Source organism: Cervus elaphus, chromosome 20 (assembly GCF_910594005.1).
Source record: "Cervus elaphus chromosome 20, mCerEla1.1, whole genome shotgun sequence".
In the NCBI taxonomy this organism is placed as follows: Eukaryota; Metazoa; Chordata; class Mammalia; order Artiodactyla; family Cervidae; genus Cervus; species Cervus elaphus.
In genome coordinates, this window is record NC_057834.1 from 112025134 (window position 1) to 112045494 (window position 20361).

General features: G+C 48.5%; 1 protein-coding gene across 1 annotated transcript in view; it reads right to left on the reverse strand.

Moving 5' to 3' along the window:
- Nucleotides 1–20361, reverse strand: part of MROH7 (maestro heat like repeat family member 7) — a 48685-nt gene that overhangs the window by 12938 nt on the left and 15386 nt on the right. Inside the window, exons 4-16 of the mRNA XM_043877552.1 lie at nucleotides 17342–17415; nucleotides 16100–16183; nucleotides 15090–15169; nucleotides 14657–14786; nucleotides 12978–13073; nucleotides 12372–12476; nucleotides 12024–12159; nucleotides 8930–9042; nucleotides 8349–8525; nucleotides 7850–8004; nucleotides 5325–5463; nucleotides 2975–3165; nucleotides 1651–1788 (exon numbers count right to left, since the gene is read on the reverse strand). Coding sequence (XP_043733487.1) covers nucleotides 1651–1788; nucleotides 2975–3165; nucleotides 5325–5463; nucleotides 7850–8004; nucleotides 8349–8525; nucleotides 8930–9042; nucleotides 12024–12159; nucleotides 12372–12476; nucleotides 12978–13073; nucleotides 14657–14786; nucleotides 15090–15169; nucleotides 16100–16183; nucleotides 17342–17415 — 1618 coding nt within the window. The remainder of the gene's footprint in view (nucleotides 1–1650; nucleotides 1789–2974; nucleotides 3166–5324; nucleotides 5464–7849; nucleotides 8005–8348; nucleotides 8526–8929; nucleotides 9043–12023; nucleotides 12160–12371; nucleotides 12477–12977; nucleotides 13074–14656; nucleotides 14787–15089; nucleotides 15170–16099; nucleotides 16184–17341; nucleotides 17416–20361) is intronic.

The window sequence follows — 20361 nt, forward strand, 5'->3', positions numbered from 1 at the left end:
GGATCCTCACCATTACCCTTTGAGGCAGGTTACTGTTGTTAACCCATTTCATAGATGAGGAAACAGAGGCTTTAAGTGTGAACTGCCCAAGGTCATAGAGCTGGAAAATTGCAGAGCTGGCGCCCCAACCCAGGGGTCCCTACGGCAGCTGCCTAGTTCATTCTACTAAGCCAGCGATGTTCCAAGTGCGGCCTCCGGATCAGCAGTATCAGCATCACCTGGGAACTTGTAAAAAAAAAATGGACATCCTCAAGCCCCCATCCCAGACTAACTGAATTAGAAATTCTAGAAGTGGGGCCCAGCCATCAGTGTTTTAACAAGCCCTGTAGATGATTCGCCCTCGCAAAGTCTGCACTATGCTCTGTTAGTCAATGAATCCAGAAAAGTGTGTCAGCCATATAGAGTCTGGTATAGGATAGCCTGGGTTCAAATTCTGTTACCACTAGCTGTGTCACTTTGGGCAAATCACCTAACTTCTCTGGGCCTCAGATTCCTTATGGGTAACTCTGGGAAAGTAATAGTGTTATTTCATCAGTCACTGCTGTTGTTGTTGTTCAGTTGCTAAGTCATGTCTGACTGTGACCCTGTGGACTGCCGCACACCAGGCTTCCCTGTCCTTCACCATCTCCCAGAGTTTGCTCAGACTCTTGTCCGTTGATTTGGTGATGCCATCCAACCATCTTATTTTCTGTCACCCCTTCTCCTCCTGCACTCAATCACGGTGCAATTATGTCACGGTGAGGGTTAAATGGAATAGTCCGTGAATAGACAGCTCTTTGCAAGGTGCCTGAAGCATGCAAGTGGTCAATAAATACAGTTTTATCTTGAGACTGAAGAGGAGAACCCCACCCTGGACATTCAGGGTGCAGGGCTAAGAAGCAGGATCTTCCTGCAGGAACCACATGAGTGAATCAAGGTGCACCAGCCCCTCATCTCCTTTCCCTAAGGGAGGCTGTGTGTGACTGGGGGGAAGAGCCCTGATCTGGGTCAGGGGGTTATTTCCTGGCCTTGCCACTCCCAGGCTGTGTGTATCTTTGGTGCATAACTATCCCTCTCTGAACCTTGGCACCCTCCCCTGCAAAATGTGCATTAACAATCCTTGCCCCACCAGTCAGCATAATGATAACAGAAGCTAATGTGTTGAACTCTTTCTATGTGCAGAGGCTGTTCAAAGTACTTTAATCTTCACACCAAATCTCAGATGTGAGTCCTGTTATTATACTACTGATGGGAAAACGGAGACACAGAGAAGGAAAGGAACTTTGCGCTAGGTCACACAGCTGGAAAATAATAAGTTGGGATTCAGAAGCAGGCAGACCTGTTCTCAGACCACACTCTAAACTGCTCAGCTAGACCATCATTTCTGTATTAGCATGGGAATTAAATTAATAATGTGGTGAGAAAGGTGCTTTATAAATAACCTAAGTAGCTCCCCAATGCCAGGTACTGTTACAACCACAGTTTGTAGAGCATATGTCATCTTTCACATTTGTATTGTCTACTCGTTGATGGAGACAATACTCTGCTGATCTTAGAGAAGAGGTGATGGAGCAAGGGAAGGGTCTTGCCCAGAAAGAGATGCAAACCCAAGTCTGTCTGAAGACACTGAGGTCTCTTCTCTCCCTCTGACCCCTGCCCCGGGGTCCTCACCTGGCCAGCAGGGACACTCCGCGGTGGTGGTTCTCTGCCTGCCCCATAAGCTCCCAGCCGCCATGGTCCTCCAGAAAGTTAGCCTCGTATGAGCAGCCCATCTTCAGAAGCAGGGTTTTCACCACTTTGACCATCCAGCTGCCAAGACAAGGAGGCTGAGATCCCATGTCACCCTGCCCCCAGCAGGCCAGACCTTAATATAAAGAGCTCTTACAAATAAATAAGAAAATTCCCAAAAGTCCTATTTACAATTAGGCAAAGAACAAGAACAGTTGCTCACAAAAAAGGAAATAGAAACGGCATTTAAACTCAACCACATTCATAGTAAGAGAAATGCAATCTGAAATTACAGCAAAATACCTTTTTTTTTTTTTGTCAACTTTCAGATTGGCAAAGATGAGACTGTGATGGCAAAGTTGTGGGGAAATGAAGTGTCATATACCACTGGCAAGCTGGGTGCTTTAGGAGGTACTTCGTTTCCTTTCACTCACTGATCAAGAACTTTTTCCACCATATCTTCCTGTTCCACCGTAATATTTAAACACAGAAACCTTTTGATGCACCCATTCTACTTTCAGGAATTCATCCTATGTGTACAGTCACATGTAAATATCAAGACATATAAACAGCCTCATTCATGGCAGCATTGTTTGTAAAAGGCTGTGAAGCACCTAAATCGAAATGATCCTGGTTAAGTGAATGGTGGTATATTATAATGTACACAGAGGGATATTATGCGGCTGTTAAAAATAATGAGGCAGTTCTATGTGTAATGATCTCAAAGACACAGTATATAATAAAAGCAGAAACATGTAACTGTGTAAGGTTCACAACCACTGGTGTGAAAGTAGAGAATGAAAACACATTGGCTTAGCTCTGCATCAACCCCATCCGAAGGGCAAGAAAGAACCCAGTTCTTATGACAGAAAACTGGGGTAAAGAGAGGAACAGAAACTGTTTTACCATCTTTGAAGATTTTTACTTATGGGCCTATATTAACTATTCCAATTAACTAATGAAAATCAAATAGTTCAGCCTTGGTTATAAATCTAATACAAATCACATCTCTAGGGAGGGAGGAGAAAAATTGAAATGGTGATCTCCTTGGAGAAGGCTGATTCCTTCCTGCCATCCAGCCCTAAGCAGAGAACACATACAGCAGATGTTCACAAATAGCTCTTGAACACGATTGGCTCTGTCTCATAAAAGTGCACTTCTGTCTTCTTTTCTAGCTGCGGAGCTAATTTCTACCGATCAGTTGCCCTAAAGACTTCCATAAGAGCACTTGCTGGTGGCTGTCCCTCGGGGGACAGCAGGAACATACCGTACAGGGACAAAGCCAGAGGTCTGGACGTCCTTCTTGGCATCCTTGCGGGAAGCCACGCGGCCAGGCAGGCTGAGGCCGATGTGGTAATGGACCTGAATGAGCAGGGCCAGGAGCAGCTGTGGGTAGATGCGCCTCACACGGCCCATGCAGCTGTTGACGGACAGGAGCTCACACAGGCCACTGGCTGCCTGGAGGCGGAGGGAAAGCTGGTGAGACATCACCACCCACCATCCCAGCACTCCTGACTGGGCCTGTACTGATTCTCTAGGAGGTTGGTCCTGGATCTTTGCTCTTCTCTGGCCCAACATGGGCAAGGCCAGATTCCCCCACCACTGCATCCAGGCCCTCTGGGCGAGCCCTGTCCCAGAACAATCACAGTGACCCTTTGCTGTTGACACAGCCCTGGAAGGACTTCTTCCCACATTTATGAGGTAGAGTCTTGACCCCACTGTGCAGGGAAGGAGACAAGATCAGAGGCGTGAAGGGACTTGCCCAAAGATACCCAGCCCCTCGGGGCAGAGCTGGGACTTGAACCCAGGTCTTGAGATTACAGGAGCCCTGCCTCTTACTGGTTCATAACATAGGTGGGATATCAGTTGCCTCTTTGTTGGGGGCTGTTAAAACTAGATTTCCCTCACTGCCTCCTCTGAGTGACTTGAGAATATGCCAACACACAGTGATCAGAGGAGGAGTGTGTGATGTCCAAACCAAGGATGGAATGGGTGCTGGTCCTAGTCATAGAACTCGGTGCTGGGGGAGAGAGGCAGGGAGATCCAGAGGTAAAGCATGGGGCTCGGGGGCAGGAGACCTGGGTTTGAGTCCTGGAACCACTGCTCAGTAGCTGCGTGACCTTAGGTGAGACATGGAATGTCTCAGCTTTAGTATCTTCCTGTGTTAAGGGATAATACCACCCGCTCCTCTATCCACCATGTCTATTTATTGACTTTCCTCTACCAGATTGTCTTGCTCTCTGCTGAATCCCTAGAAACTGATGAGTATTCTTGGAACATAGTAGGTGCTTAATGTTTGAGTAAATAAACCAACCCAACAAAAAAATTTTTTGAGTGTCTACTGTATGCGCTGAATTCAGGCATCTCATAGATTAATCACATGACCCACTCTATACACACACACTATTGTTAGATCACAACTGGGGTGAACTCTTCCAAGATAAAGTATGTGATGTGTATCTGCTCAGTCACTCAGTCATGTCCAACTCTTTGTGACCCAGTGGACTATAGCCCACCAGGCTTTTATGTCCATGGGATTTTCCAGGCAAGAATACTGGAATAGGTTGCCATTTCCTTCTCCAGGGGATCTTCCTGACCCAGGGATTGAACCTGCATCTCCTGCATTGGTAGGCAGATTCTTTACCACTGAACCACCTGGGAAGGAAAGTATAATATGCACAGATTTGATCTGGTCAGAGAGGGCTTCCCTGAGGAGGTGATAGCTTAAGAGATAAGGGATGATAAGAAGTTAACTTGGTGGACAGAAATCTAGGTAGAGAAAACAGCATGTGCAAAGGCCCTGTGACAGAAGATAGCACCGTGATTAAGAAGACCTGACAAATAATGAGGTTGGAGCCATGCAAGCAAGAGGATCACACAGTATAGTGAGGCCAGTGAGGGTTGCAGGGCCTAGCAGCACCAGCAGGAGCTCTGTGTTACCCTCAAGGGCAGTGGGAAGCCATAGAGAGAGTTGAGAAGAGCAGATGCGCATTTCTCAATGATTTTCTTAGCTGTGATACAGATTGCAGGGGCTTGAGTGGAAGCAGGGAGGTGAATGCGGTATTATCCAGCTGGCTAGGTGACAGAGCCAAAGAGAAATCTGTCCACTTAGCCCCCTTCCCATTTCAGAGCCTGTTCCCTCTGTGTTCCCAGGGCCAACCTCTAAGAATGGCAGCAGATGTGCTTAGACATTTTATGTCTCTAAAAAGAATAAATGAGTTACCTTCTTTAATTTTCATAACTGCCATATGAGGTAGATATTATTTCTATTTACAGATGCAGAGACTGAGCCTCCGAGAGATGAAGTGACTTGCTCAGGTTACAAAATAGTAACAGAGCAAGGCCAGTTCTCAGCCTAAGGTGTGTGCATCCCAGTGCCCACTATTCCAGGCTGCCCCAGTCACTGTAAGTGGCAAAAAGATGGTGCTGCTGGTGGTCCAGTGGATCACAAACAAGAGCCCGGGGACAGACTTGCTCAAGGCCACCAGTTAGCTCCGGGCAGAGCCGGGCACTAGAAGACGGGTGTGCAGAGCTCAGCGAGAGTGGGAGGAGGACGTGTTGGGCAGTGATGGGGCTGCTGGGCAGGGGAGGAAGGGGGCAGGAGGAGAGCTCCTCACCGCCAGGGGCACGATGGAGGCCCGGCCCTTCTTGGTCACTGGCTTCTCCTTCAGGCTGGTCAGGAGCAGGTCCAGGAGTTCTCGGACGTCACAGCTGGGCTTGCGCAATATCAGCTGCCTCCACATCTCTGCTCCATTGCTGACAGGCCAAGAGTAGGGACAGTTAGTGGGGACAAGGGCAGTGGGGCCAACACTGCCGCCGAGTTGTTTTGGGAGGGAGAAGGGAAGATGCCTTTGAAATGGCATCCATGAGTATGCCGAAAAATTTCTTGAATGATCTAAGGAGCCTGGGACTAACAATGATCAAAAATCCTATTTCTCAGGTACTTTGCCAGGTGCTTTGCATACAAGTTATGACTTCAGCAAATATTGAGCATCTGCTGTCTGCCAGCGGACGTAAGCAAGATCTTCAAGAAACTCAGGGTCACTGAGTTCTTACAGGGACTCGCGGTGGATTGTCAGTCTCATTTTACAGATGCGGAGTTAAGGCTTAAAGAGGTAAAATCACCAATCCAGGACTGCACGCTAATGAGCTACAGAGTCCAGAAGTGACCAGGTCTGATGACTCCAATGCTTGTAACTGTTCCTCTATGCCTAGGAGCCCTTTGGGGCCTGGGTCTTTCATTTGTCACAAAATGTCAAGGAGCTCCCACTCCTGACCCTTAGAAGGCTATACACATCAGGGACTTCCCTGATGGTCCAGTGGTTAAGAACTCGCCTGCCAATGCAGGGGACACGGGTTTGATCCCTGCATTTTGGGAAGATGCTGCATGCCACAAGGCAGCTAAGTCCGTGTGCTGCAACTAGAGAGTAGCCCTGCTCACCACAACTAGAGAAAGCCTGGGAGCAGCAACGAAGACCCAGCGCAGCCAAAAATAATAAAAAGCTAACAAAAAAATTAAAAACAAAAAAGAAAGCAATACACTAGTCAGGGGAAAGCATCTGGATCAACCCGCACCAGCCTATAGGTTCTATCCTGGGGAGGTGAGAAGTGCTGACAGCCCAGGGCACTAAAGGGTTAACAAAAACCCTCTCCCCCACCCAAATCTGGTTAAGAGTTGAACCTTCCATTAACTTTCCAGCTCTGTTCCCCTGGAAACCTGATAAAGATAGTATGTCAACTATGTTGCTAGGCAACATTGCTTATGGTAAAAATGACCCAATTGGTAAATTGTGTCTGGGTGAGGAAGAACTGCAAATGAACTATAAGGACCACTGGGGACGCTGTGGCATTGAGCTTCTCAGGGTGCAGAGACTCTTATGACTGGGTTTGTCCCTGTGAGAATCTGGGAGGCAAAGTCCAGAGAGATTACAAGAGACTCTAGTTCCTTTAAAGCCCAAGACACTTAAGCCCGGGTAGCACCTACATCTTTCAACTGGGAGGCCCAGGGCCAATACTAGGGTGAGGAAAGTGAGGCATCTAGGGCACTACATTTAAGGAGGTCCTCACTCTCAGGCATGCACAGGAGTGGCACTTGCCAACAAGACCTCCTTAAATCTCATCCCAGCTCTGTCTAATCCTCCTGCACAGGGTGCTGTAAGGATACTGCCCTGTCCTACATCCTCCTGAAGTAAGTGAAGTCAGATGTGGTCCTGGAAGTCTTGAGTCTGAATGTTTAGTGGCTCTAAGAAGAAAATTCCCTGGCTTGCAGTGAAGCCAGAAAGGGTTAAATTCTTCCAGGTGGGAGATGGGGGTGTGTCACTCCTGCACTGCTCTCCCTGGTGTCTGTGGATGACACCAGGTCTCCTGGTTAGAAGTGCACCCCACTTGCACAGTTCTGCATAATTCTTTTCTGTTCACTCTCAACCAACCGCCTTAAGACATGGATCACACACTTCTGCCTTGTTTTCATTCAGAGGTGCGGGAGCATTTCCTGGGCCAGGAGCCTGGAGCAGCCAGATTTGTCTCTCTTGCCCACAAGCTGATCACCATCTGGCCACAGTCCCCTCTGCCATCAGACCAGAGCTCCCTGAAGGCTGACAACATGGAGCACAGGGCATGCACTCAGCATGACTTGCTGCTTTACTGATCATGCCCACCCATTTGGGGTGAGAATGTGGGTGTTATTTTCTCCTTTTACATATGGAGAAAACCTGAAGCCCAGAGAGGGCAATAAAGCTACCCAAGACCACACAGCATCTGGAGGCAGAGTTAGGACCAACATTCAGTTTCTTTTTCCCATGGCATCAGTGAAGAGCTCTGGGCTTGTAGTGGGTCAGATCTGAATTTAGGTCCTCATTCTGCTGCTTGTTCAGTAAGTTCCTAAGGCTAGAAATTTTCCGTGAGCCTCAGTTTCCTTATCTGTAGAATGGGGTGGTTATACTTGTGAGAGAACAAATAAAAGTGCAGCAGACACCTGGCAGGAAGGGCTTAAGGGTTGTCATAAGCAACGTCGATCATGGAAGGGGGACCACTGGGAGGGCGAGGGACTCCCCTGGGTAGAAGGAGGGATTCCCAGTCCTGGAATAGGGGGCTGTATCAACTCTGTGAGAGGTAGTGGCTAGAAGCACCCGTCACTTGGTACCTGTCCAGTGGGAGGGGACACATGAGCAGGGCAATGACGACCTCGGTCATGAAGGAGCTGGCCAGGAGAGAGACGGGCAGCAGAGCCACCTCGCGGGCCCGCGGCTCCTGGATGTGGCTCAGGTGCACATAGATGCCATGCATGATTTCTGGGATCTGGGGCACAGCCAGACCACCAGGGAGCAGGCAGAGGGCCAGGCGGAGAAGCCAAGTGGGATGGGGGAACAGGGAGATGGGAGGAGGGAGAAGAGGGGGATGAGGAAGAGGAGGGCACAGAGGGGAGAAATGGAGAGACAGGTAGGCAGAGCGCCTGCCCCTTCCCTGGAGACAGTTTGTCTTCACTGCCCTCCCGCACCCCTCACCAGACAGTTGAGCCCTTGGGGGCTGATAAGCAAGTTGAGAGCTTCTAGAACTCATTCACCACCCACCCTGCCCTGGCTGCGGGATGAGTGAGCCCTGTGGGGTTTCCCAGCCCAGGCCCTGCCCCCAGGGGACCTTACCACCTCCAGCGCCCTGTGCCGGTACCACTCCAGCACCGAACTGAGCGTGACCTCCGAGGCTAGCTGCATCATCTCCCCCGAGTCCTTCCCCCGAGCCTCGGAGCCACCTTTCAGCCCTTCCAAGGCTGCTAGCAGCAGGTCCTTTACCTGCTGGGGCCCCAGGAAATCCCCGAATTCCTGAAACAAAGGCAGAGAGATCCTGACACACGTGGGCAGACCTGGAGTGAGTCCTGCATCGATGCACAAACACCGCCATACACGGGCAGAGGTCAGCAAGGGGACCACATACTTGGTTAATCACTGAGTGTCGAACCCTTTGAGGAACTGTGACAAAAAGAGGGGGTGACATGGCCCCTGCCCCCCAGAACTGGGTGCCACAAGCTATGGCACAGACCAGAGGGGTGGGGAGCCCACAGGATGGACCTGTGTGGTTGAGGAAGGCATGTAAAGGAATATGAGGGGGGATTGAGCCTAGAGGGATGGAAGGAGAGGAGGCAGCACTGGGGCGGGCTGGTGCTGCCCTTCCTCTCTCGTCCCCATCTCCCAGGAAGGCCCAGGGCTGCTGGGCAGCAGGTGGTCACCGCAATCACACGCAGAATGTTCTGGCATGGGCTGAGAGGGTTGTAGGGCCCCAGGAAACGCTTGTTGCTCTCATACAGCTCCTTCTTATTGGTCTCTTCCTTATCTCTGGCTCCTGCAAGACAAGAACCTTTTCAGTGAGATCTAAACACCTATTTGGTTTCTTAACTTTTTGCTAAACATGGATATCAAATGTGCATAAATCATAGGTAACCAGCATGGTAAATCTTCTTGATGAGCACATCCATGTAGCTCTCACCCAAGTCAAGAAACAGAACACAGTCAATACCCCAGAAGGCCCTCCTATGCCCCTGTTTCAGGCCATAATCCCCCTCCCCCACTCCTATCCTGACTTCTAAATCCACAGATTAGAGCTCCTTGCTGTTGGATGTCAAATAAATGGACTCCTACTGTATGTTGTCCTTTATGTCTTGCTTTCACTCAACATTATGTGGGTGAGATTCTCCCACATTGTTGCAAGCTGCATGGGTTCATTCATTCCCAGTGCTGTACAACTTTCCACAGTATGAATATGTTACCATTTACTGGTCTACTGGTCTACTTCTGATAGACATTTGGGTTGTTTCTAGCTATTATACGTAGTGTTGATATGAATGTTCTAGTATATCTAGTCCATGCCTTTTGTAGGCATGTAGCTAGAAGCGGAGGCTTCCCAGGTGGCTCAGTGGTAAAGATTCCACCTGCCAGTGCAGGAGACATGGGTTCGATCCCTGGGTCGGGAAGATCCCCTGGAGAAGGAAAGGGCAATACACTCCAGTATTCTTGCCTGGGAAATCACACGGACAGAGGAGCCTTGCAGGCTACAGTCCACGGGGTCTCAAAAGGGTTAGACAAACCTAGCACCTAAACAACAACAACAGCAACAAGCTAAAAGTGAGACTGTGTCCTAAGGTGGGTAGAGGTTCTGCTTTGGAGGATATTGCCAGAAGTTCTCCACGGTGGGGGCCAGCTATGCTTCCACCAGCAGTGTGTGAGAGTTCAGCGGCTTCACATCTCGCCAGTGAATTTTCTGTTCCATTTTTGCTGGGTGTGTGGCAACACCTCCTTTTAAACTGCAATTCCCTTACCCCTGGTATTCCCAACCTCCCTTTCCAATTTTTTGTTTCTTCCTTTGATACTCATCATCATCTGACTTACTGTATATATTACTTGTTTATTTTGTTCATTGTGTTCTGACAAGAAGAAGATAAGCTCAACAGAAGGACTACTGAATTAATTTTTTTTTCCTTCTGTGTCCCCAGTGCCTAGAATAGTACTTGCAAATTGGAGACCCTTATTTTCTGCTGAAGGAAACACATTTCAGGCACATTTCCTGAGTCTTATGGTGGTCTGATTCGGGTCCTAGCTGGATTCCTCAGCATGTACAAGACACAAGACGTGGGCATGAGAAAGGGTCATTGAGGCAGAATAGCATACAGACCAAGCAAGCAGGTTGTCTGCAAAAGGAAGGAGCTTGAGACCTGATATCAGGTAGTGTACGTGCATGCTAAATCTCTTCAGTCATGTCCAACTCTTCGTGATCTCATGGACGTAGCCCACCAGGCTCTTCTGTCCATAGGATTCTCCAGGAAGAATACTGGAGTGGGTTGCCATGCCTTCCTCCAGGAGATCTTCCAGACCTAGGGACTGAACCCACACCTCCTGCATCTCCTGCATTGGGGCAGGTGGATTCTTTATCACTAGCACTACCTGGGAGGCCTAGTATCAGGCAGACCAAGGTTCAAATCCTAGCTTTGCTGCTTCCTACAGTCCAGAGGCCTGGATAAATCACTCCTTGAGAATCTAACAGTGGGAATTTGTCCTTAGAGTCACCACATAAAATACAAAATACCCAGTTAAATATGAATTTCAGATAAACCAGTAATTTTAGCAAGAGTATGTCTTAAATATACCAAAAGGTATTTACTGTTTTTCTGAAATTTGTATTTAACTGAGTGTCCTATGTTTTTATTTGCTAAATCTGGCAATACTAATTTGGTGTATACTATTCCTGTCCCCAAGACTGATCCTTAACATGACTTATATCACCTTTATCCACCACTCAGAAGATCTATGTGTCTCTTGGGCAGCAGGGGGAAGTCTCCTAGGGACTAAATGTTTGCCCCAGATGCTAGAGAACAAGAAGAGCAGGGATACAAGATAGATCCCAAAAGACTGAAACTAATAAGATGGGGAGGGATGGGGGGAAAAAAAACTTTGTTGGCCCATAATGTGTGGAATGAGCTAGTCATTTTACACATATGATCTCATTTAATTTTCCAGAAATCTTATGGTTTGCATCCTGTGTCCTTTTTACAAATGAGGAAACCCAGGCCTCGATAAGAAAAGTACTTTCTTGAATTTGTATAGCTAGGAAGGGCCAGAGCTAGGTGTGGTACCCAGGTCACTCTGCTTCCAGAGCCAGAGGACTTTAAACAATGTGCCAAGGTCCCTTGGTTTGGAGCAGAGTTGGGACGTTGCGGGGAAGGGGGGCGGCAAGTAACAGTCAGCACTGCACGCCTCTAAGTGCAGTGAGTGCCAGCTGGGATTCTGTGTCAGCCCTTACCATATCACTAGCTTCCCGCAGCTGTTTCAGAGATGTTCTCCCGTCTACAGGTTTTAGCCACTCCAGATTCCAAGATAGGATCTGTTCTTTGTTCACTTGTCCAATACATGTTCATTGAGCACCCGCCATGTGCCAGGCCCAGGGATAGATCTTGGGCATACCGTAATGAACAAGACATAGACTCAAATGAACTATAGACTAATGGGGAAGACAGATTAAAAACCAGGACACTGGGGCTATCATACCTGGCTGCACATGGTGGCATGGGAATGTGAAAATGAGAATCACAAATTAAACTAGGAAGGAAAAGAAGAGGCTTATATAGAAGCATTGCTTAAATCAAAATGTGTTTGTCACCTCTGTCTCCTAGTTCTGTGGGGACTAAGCTTCACACTGGTTTCCAGACCCCTTTGAACTTTGTGTTGGTCTTGTCCATCTCCCACCATTGCCTTGTTGCCAAGGGCCCGTTCAATTCCTAGGCTGAGTACCTGCTCAAAAGCCTTGTTTTAGAGGCACTCCAAAGGGCTTACGTTTTTGAAGCTCCAAGATGGTGTAAAGGATGGTAATGCCGTCCAGAGCCTCACGGCCAATCTCCTCATCAGGATCCCCGATGCGAATGATGAGCCTCCCCAGAAGAAGCCCCAGTGCCGGGAATCCCGAGGACATCTGTTTGTGTCATAATCTTAGGGACTGAGACTTATAGGTTCAATAATGCTATACAGTAAATGGTGAACAGAGCTTGATGGCCTGGCCCCGAGAGCTGAATCCTCTGAGGAGTGAGGACCACCTAGGAATCTCTGGGCGGATGCATGGGCTCCATCAGAGTTGAGAACATTCTCCCTAGCTGTCCTCCCCTCCCCCGTCCCAGAGCCACTCACAAGGAAAGGTGGGGTCTGAAGCGCATGGTTCAACACAGAGACATTGCTTTTCACAGCCCGTGCTCTCTCGTGGGCCTTCCCAGAGTTCATCCAGGGCCCAAGAGGCTGTGGGGAGAAGGGTATGACTCAGAGCTATGAGCCGGATGCTAGCCTCTGCCCCCTGGATGGGCAGGCCAGCCTTCACCAGTTATCAGGAAGCTTCCGGGGAGAGCATCAAGGCAACCCACCGCAGCCCTCCTCCTCTTCTTAGAGCATAGGGACACGTGGGGTCCAGAAGCAGAGGACAGAACTGGAAGACCAGAGGGAAGACAGAGGTCAGTGGGAGAGAGATGAAAGGTGGAGAGTCTCGAGGATAGGAGAGAGACATAAGGACAAGAATTTAGAAAGCAAGGATATGGGGGCAGCTATCGCAGGAGTTGCAGGAGTATGGGGAATAGGGAGAGGGAGAAGGAGTTTGGGACACAACCTGTGAGAGGGGCAGGGAAACAGAAATCTGGCACAAGATTACATCCTGAAGTCAAATCATTCTTTCTGGGTCCAGACCCCAGTTCTCCTGAGTCAATTCCCCATCCTCCTCCACCCTTCTTCTCCTTCCTGCCCCCACACCTCCAAGATGCTCTTCAGCCCAGCAGGAGTGGGGTCCTCAACAAAGAGGGCATTGAGAAGTGTCTGCAGGGCATCCAAGGTCTGACAGTAAAGTATCTGTGAACAGGAAGAGGACCAAGTCACTAGGGAGCCTCTGGGGCAGACCCCAACCCCAGGCAACCCCTGATGTGGGTCAGGGGAGGAAGGGGTACTCAAGCCCAGGAGTGCTGCTTTCTGGTCCCTCCATGTGAGACTAACCTTGATGTGTGATATTGGGCAACTGGCTTCCCCTCCATAGGTTACAGGTTCTTTATGGAGAAACTGGTAATTATTATCCCTGCACTTCTTAGCTTATAAAGGGAAGAAGCAGAGGCCCAGGGAGAATCTACTGAGAATTACAGAGAATCTACCACGGGCCAGGTGATTGCCTCATGATTGGCACAACCCTATCTTAGGAGGGTGCAGACATGACACCTACACAAAGCTAAGGGGTGTCTTTGAGGCCCTCTCTTCCTGCCTCCCTTCTTTCCATCATCTCCACATCTTCCTTCCAGGTCGTCTTAGTCCAGGCTTCCTGAGTCTGAGCACACCAGGCTTACACCACAACCACCAAGGAAGCCTTGTTCACCAACTCCCTCCTCCTACCCGCCCAACTGCAGTCCATCACCATGCAGCGCTGACCTCTGCTGGCCTGGCCTGGTACTACAAGAAGGCTGCAGGCTCTCTTCCTACCCACCCCCGCCTCCCCTTTGGGTCTCCTCTCAAGGGCACCACCTCCAAGGCTCAGAGCCATCAGTCTGTGGCTGGTCTGGCTCCAGCTGCTCTCTCACCTCACCCTCTGGACTCTGGCCACTCTGCCTCCTTAACATCCTTGCAGTCATCACGTTCTCTCCGTCCTCAGGCTGCTGCACAGGCCGTTCCCTCGGCCTCTCACACTCTTCCTTCTGCCACCCTCTTCAGCTAATTAACTCTTCTAAACCTCTTGCCTCTAGCATCATGACCTCTGACCCCCAACACGGTCAGGTTCTCTCCATTCCAGGCTCTTCATAGTATCATGTACTTCTTGCTTGCACCAAGTACCGTTGTAATTCTGCATTTATTTGTACGATACTTTGATCATCTGCCCCTCAGCCCTACAGTATGTCAGTCCTGTACTTCTGGGTTATTAGTTAAAATTTGCTGGATGAAAGGATGTATGCATGTGCCTCACCCAGAGCTGAAATCTCTCTCCCTAACCTCCCCTACTGACCCCATTCTACATGAAGGGTCTCCTCTGATCGCTCTTCCAGGGACCATCCTGCAGGGGGTTGAGGGTGCTTATGAGAGCCCCTTGAGGTTCCACTTCCAGGCCTCAACCCAAACTTGCCCAATCCTCAGGCCTTTTCTTCCTAATCCTGGCCACCTCCTGAGCCATGCCACCATATGCCCACATCCTTCTCATGGGACAGAGCCCAAAGTGGACAGTGCTTCAGATGAGGGATCCTTTATTCCACAGACTCACTCATTCACCAATTATTTATCAAGTGGTTGCTCGGGCCAGGAGAGGGGAGGTGAATTACCCAGCTGCTTAAGTAGGAGGTTGAAGATTCCAATCTACCTCTCACAATGCCCTTCCTCTCCCTGCTGGGAGTCCAGGGACGTGCCTCCCTCTGAGGATAGCAGTCAGCCCCAAGGCCCTGCTTGGGAGGGCCCTGCCTCACCTGTAAGGCATCTGCCTTGGCCTGGTCTTTCTCCTGCATGGCCTGCACAGTGGGCAGGGAGAACACACTCTTCACACATGTGTTCACCAGCTCCAACCGTTCCTGCAAACCCAGGACAGGCTGGGAATGACTGGGGAAGAGACAGAAAGTGAGGGCATGGAGTGAGGGGGCACCTGAGGCTGGAGGCCGGAAGTGAAGGGTACAGGGCTGAGACAAGGGCTGAGATTCAGATCCACAGAAGGGCAAAATGAGGTAGGGAGGAGGAGGGTGGTGGGGTACAAGTCAGATAGCCCCGGCAGGGCCTGGGCAAGGGGAAGGGAAAAGGCCTGGGACTAGGAAAGGGCCACGCACAGCAGAGAGGCCTCTGAAGATACAGGCAGAGCCTGAGGGTAGCGGGGAAGGGGCTGAGGCTTGGGAAAGGGGCCAAGGTCACCTCAGCTGGGTCAGGGTCTCCATGGCCTGCTGGCGGGCAGAGCTCGTGAGAGAATCCTGCGGCTCCTCCTGGATCTGCTTCTGGATGGGGGACACAGAGGTGTCAATGAGGGGGGCAGGCCACCACAGACCACCAGTGCCGCAGCCGCTCCTCAGGGAACCGGGCCACTCTTCAGCCTGGGCCGGCTCCACTCCCTGCCTGGCCTCCAGTGGAGGGAGCCAGCTGACTGCTCTAAACCCGGTCCAGAGCACTCAGTTCAAGGCCTTCAAAACAGGCCTCACTCCAGGGCCTGACCCGCCGCACACATGCAGGGCTCAGCAAGAACTGTTTCAGCAGCCCTGTGGTAGGGAAGTCTAAACCGTGGACTGGCCCCCAAACACCATGTACGACCCTTGAAAGTGGTCCAGTTGAATTCCTTTAAAATGTCCTTCCAGTTACTTCTCACTTTTGATCTAGCCCAAACTCCCAATAGATGCTCAATTAATGTTAATTAAATGAACATATCAGAGGCACAGATTTTTTTTTTCTCTCTTTATAGCTAACTATTGATATAATTCTGGAAACTTCAGTGGCTATCCCAGCCCAAACACTGTGGTGGATAACTGAGAAGTGACTGCATTTAGCAGAGAGAAAGAAAGTTCCTTCAGAAGTTCCCCCATCAGAAGAACTATGGGGGGAAATAACAGATAAAATAATAATGACTGCTCCCAGGGGCCTAAGAATTTACAGTGAACTAACCTTTGGGTTCTGTCCTCCAATGACACAGGTTTTTTTAATCACAGTCACTTGTGAGATATTAAGAGTGAGACTCAGGGAAGGGAAGTGACTTGGCCAAGCTCCCTCAAGGTAGATGGGGGGCAGTTCAGGGTGGAGCTGAGACCCATGCCCAGATATCTGTGCCTTGATGTCCTCTGCCCACCCCACCCCAACCCCGCCTCATCAGTGGGTGGACTCAGGACTTCCGCCCCCTCCCCACCCTGATGCCACAGACCCGCAAGCTGCTTGCGCACCATCATCTTCTTCATCAGGGTCTTCTTCTCTTCTTCCTTGTCCAGCACATTCTGGCTCTTCTGGAGGCTGAGGGCACTCCCGACCTCAGGGGCAGCAGAGGGCGAAACCACAGGGTGAGAGCCACACAGAGCCCAGCCCTGGGGCTGCCCTTACACCCCGTCTTTGCACCTGCCACTTGCAGTCAAGCTGCCTGTTCCTCCCCAGCTGCCAGCCCCCAGCATCAGCCCAAGAGAAGTGAGAAACCGCAAGGGAACTCGGGGTGGGGGGAGGGGTAAAGATTTGAGAAGATGGTGGTGGCAGCAGGTTGAGGATAATCCCTGCAGGTCAGATTTGGGGGAAAACCAGATATCAGGTTCAGATTGCAAAGCATCTGTCAACTAAGGAAGAAGGGGCAGGAGCTGGTGGGACAGAAAGGGTTCCAACACCTCAAGTTGAAATGTCATCATTAGAGATACCTCGTGAGGGCCTTCTAGCATCAACCCTTTGTAAGGACACCCACTAGTCGGATTAAGGCATTCTGCTACCGGAGAGGGAATACATTAACCAATGTCCCATTAATCTATCAGTTCTCTTTATCTTAAGGTAGAAGAAAAAAAAAACATGAAAGAGATAAAATATATAGTAAAGAAAGCAAAACAAGTGTATCTGATGGGCAGTATGGTGGGTTAAAGATGCTGCAAGTTCTTGCCATTCCACCTGGCAAGAAGACAGGTTGTATGGCCTGTCCTGGGCAGACCCCTTGCCTCCAGACTCTGTCTGCCAGCTAGGCTCACCCACACTCCGTGTGTTACACTCACTACCAGCCTGTCCCACTGGCCCTCACCAAGTCCTGAAGATGCTGGCTTTCTCTGGCCTCCCAAGGCCTGCTACATGGCCAAGACCCGGGCTGGGGCTGTGTCCTGAAAAGGGTCATTCCAACTTTTCTTTCCCTTTTAGAGACCTTCACAATTCATTCAGTTGTTTAAAAAAAAAAAAAAAACTGTTATCAAGCACTTAGGATGTGCCAGGCACTGCTCTAGATTCTAAGAATGCTGCTGAGAATAAGACAGACAAAACTCCCTGATTTATGGAGAATGGATTCCAGTGCGAGGGACTGACAAGAAATAAGATAAACTAATAAAACCATAGAGCAGAGAAGAATCCGGCAGAGAAAAGAGAAATGCTGAGGGTGGAGTGGGAGGTGGAGGGAGAGGGCATCCCAAGAAATCAGTGGCGGGGAGGTGGTTTGGCAGGAAGCATACCAGAGCCATTTTGCCGCGATCGTCTCTCTGCCCTGGCACCTCCACCAGGCATGCAGCTACTTCATCGAAGGCTCCTGCATGTCATAGTTCCATTGAAGAAAAGAAGAGGGAGGGTAAAGGTACAGTGCAGCAGAATCCCATCTCCCCTTCCGCATGGGGCCCCTCCAAGCTTTACCTCCTCAGCAGCCAGACTGAGCCCCTATCCCTAAAACCCGAAGGGCACCCCATGTTCCAGAGCATAAAGCTCGCATCCTTATCAGTGCCTTCAAGGCCCTGCCAGGTCAGTCTCCCCTGCCCACCTCCGCAGCTCACTTCCCCCCACTCTCCCCTCACTCACCACGCTCCCACCACACTGGCCTCCTTCCAGGCCCAGCAGGCTTTGCTCTCAGGCCTTTGCACAAGCTGTTTTCCTCTACCTGGGCCCTTCCACTGTCAGACCCCCTTGCCCAGGTTGAGGATAAGGTCTGCTTGCCCGCCACTCCTCAGAGCAGCCTCCCCTGACCTTCAGAGTAATGGAGGGCCCACTGTGATCCTGTCATGCATCATTCAGTTCTCTTCTCTTGGTTGTTATCACATTTTATAGTTAAACTCTTACTTGTTATAGTATTGGTTGGCCAAAAGTTCATTCAGTTTTTCCCATAACATCTAACGAAAAAACCTGAACGAACCTTTCAGCCAACCTAATAGATAATTGCTATTTTGTTAGCCCCACAGTTCCTCATCTTTCTTCTGGTGGCCAAGCCTCTGTCTTCCCTGCGGGCTATTCATTTCATATAGGTAGGTGAAGCTACAAGGCCTACCCATCACCCCTCTTCAAATAAGGATGGGCTTTACTCTTGAAATCAATATAATATTATACATCAACTATACTTTAATAAACACACAAATGGATAAAGGTGGATCTGGAAATCATGCTTGCTCGGTATGAGATTTCCATGCCCCCAGCCACAGTGACTGGTCCAGGTGTGGGCACTTGGCTGAGCAGGGCCCACAGAGTCCTTGACTCAAGGCGATGAGGGGAAGCCCAAGGAGAGAGACCCTGGAGCTTCAGGGACATCTTGGCCACCAACCTCCGGGGTCTACTGGAGGATGGAGTCAACAGTGAGAAGCAGAGACATCTCAGTGATAGTGAATACAGCTAGTACTAAAACATTGGCTTCTTCTAAGCATTCTTGACCACTAAAGGGAACAAGTCTCCTAGGAGAATGAGGTGATTCTAAGGACTTGGGCAGAGAAAGTGCAGGTGAGTCTGAGACATCTTGTACCAGAAAACAAGGAAATAAGCCCAAGAAATTGTGAGGATATGTCAAAAAGACGTAAAAGCTGGCTCAAAGAGAGCTTCTGTATCACAATAAATGATGGTAACAATAGATTATATAGTCTATCGAGTAAACTAAGAAATTATAAGTCCATGCTAATATAAAAAAAGAAATAACTAAATTGAAAGTTTGATGAGAAATGGGATATTTACATAGTTTCAAAGGATCTCTCTAGTATTTTTTGTGTATTTATGACAAAGGGGTAAAGAATGACTTTATAGTGGAAAACCTTGGCAGCAACCATTGAACTCAAGTGATCAAAGTGAACATCACCAGTAATGCAACAAATCAAAATCATACACCACCAGATAGAATGTAGTGAGAAAAACCCAGCATCATGTCTGTGCTATTTCCACCATCTTTGGGAATAGCATGAATAGCATGACATGAATCTGATCATGAGAAAACATCAGACAAGCCCCAAATCAGGCAAATCTTATAAAACAGCTGGCCTATGATCTTCCAAAGTATCAAGGACATGACAGTCAAGGAAGGTCTGGTGGCTGAGGGAAACAAAACAGATGAGATCGAAAACTGCAATGAATGATTCTGACCTGGATCGTTGTTTTTTTTTTTTTTTTTTTTAAATTTATTTATTTATTTTTTCATTTATTTGGCTGCACCAGGTCTTAGTTGCAGCATGTGGGATCTAGTTCCCTGACCAGGGATCGAACCTGGGCCCCCTGCATTGGGAGCTCAGAGTCTTAACCACTGGGCCAGCAGGGAAGTCCCCTGGATCGTTTTTTAATAAAGGATATTTCCGGGACAATTGGTGACATTTGAATGGAGCCTGAGGATTGAATGGTAGCAGTGTATCAGTGTTAATTTCCTGATTTTGATGGTTAATTTTTATCCTTTTTTATAAGAAACACATACTAAAATTCAAGATTGATAGGGTATCACTTAGCAACTTATCAATTCAGAAAAAACATTTTATACTGTACTTTCAACTTTTCTGCAAGTTTTTATTATTTCAAATTTTTAAAAGAATGATGGATAAATAGAGGCATTTTCAGTAAAAATGGAAAGAGTTTGCATCAGCAGAGCTCACTAAAGCAAAAGGGTGTATTTCAGCCAAAAGGAAATTAATCCCAGATGAAGGTCTGAGATGCAACAAGCAAATAAAAAAAAAAAAAGAGCTTAATATTTGGGTAAATATAAGAACATTAACTACATAAAATAATAATAATGTTCATAGAGTTGAGAAAAAGAAAAGATAAAATTAATATACATTACCAGGAGAGCATATAAATGGGAGAGGAGGTGTTAAATGAGGTTAACATGTTTAAATCATCTGGGAGGAAGAGAAATGCATTGACTAGTTTGGACGTTGTGATTAATTAAATACACACATTGTAGCTTCTCGAGAATTAGTAACAGACTTTAAACAGTATATAACTTCCACACAAGTAAGGGAGAAAAGAGGGAGGAAAAGCAACCCGAAAACCAGAAAAGGAGAAAAAAGAAATATAGACCAAACAGAATAAAGAATATAATTGCTAATCAACTATAGGCCAATTAAAAATTTAAAAAATGTTTGACTATGCATTATTACATTAAATATAAATGAACTATGGGTTGGAAACAGTATCATCTAATTCACTTTCTTGATCTAGATGCCATTTCACTTTTTATCTGTTTGTTTATTTTTGGCTGCGCCAGATCTCAGTTGCTGCATGGGCTTTTCTCTAGTTGTGGAGA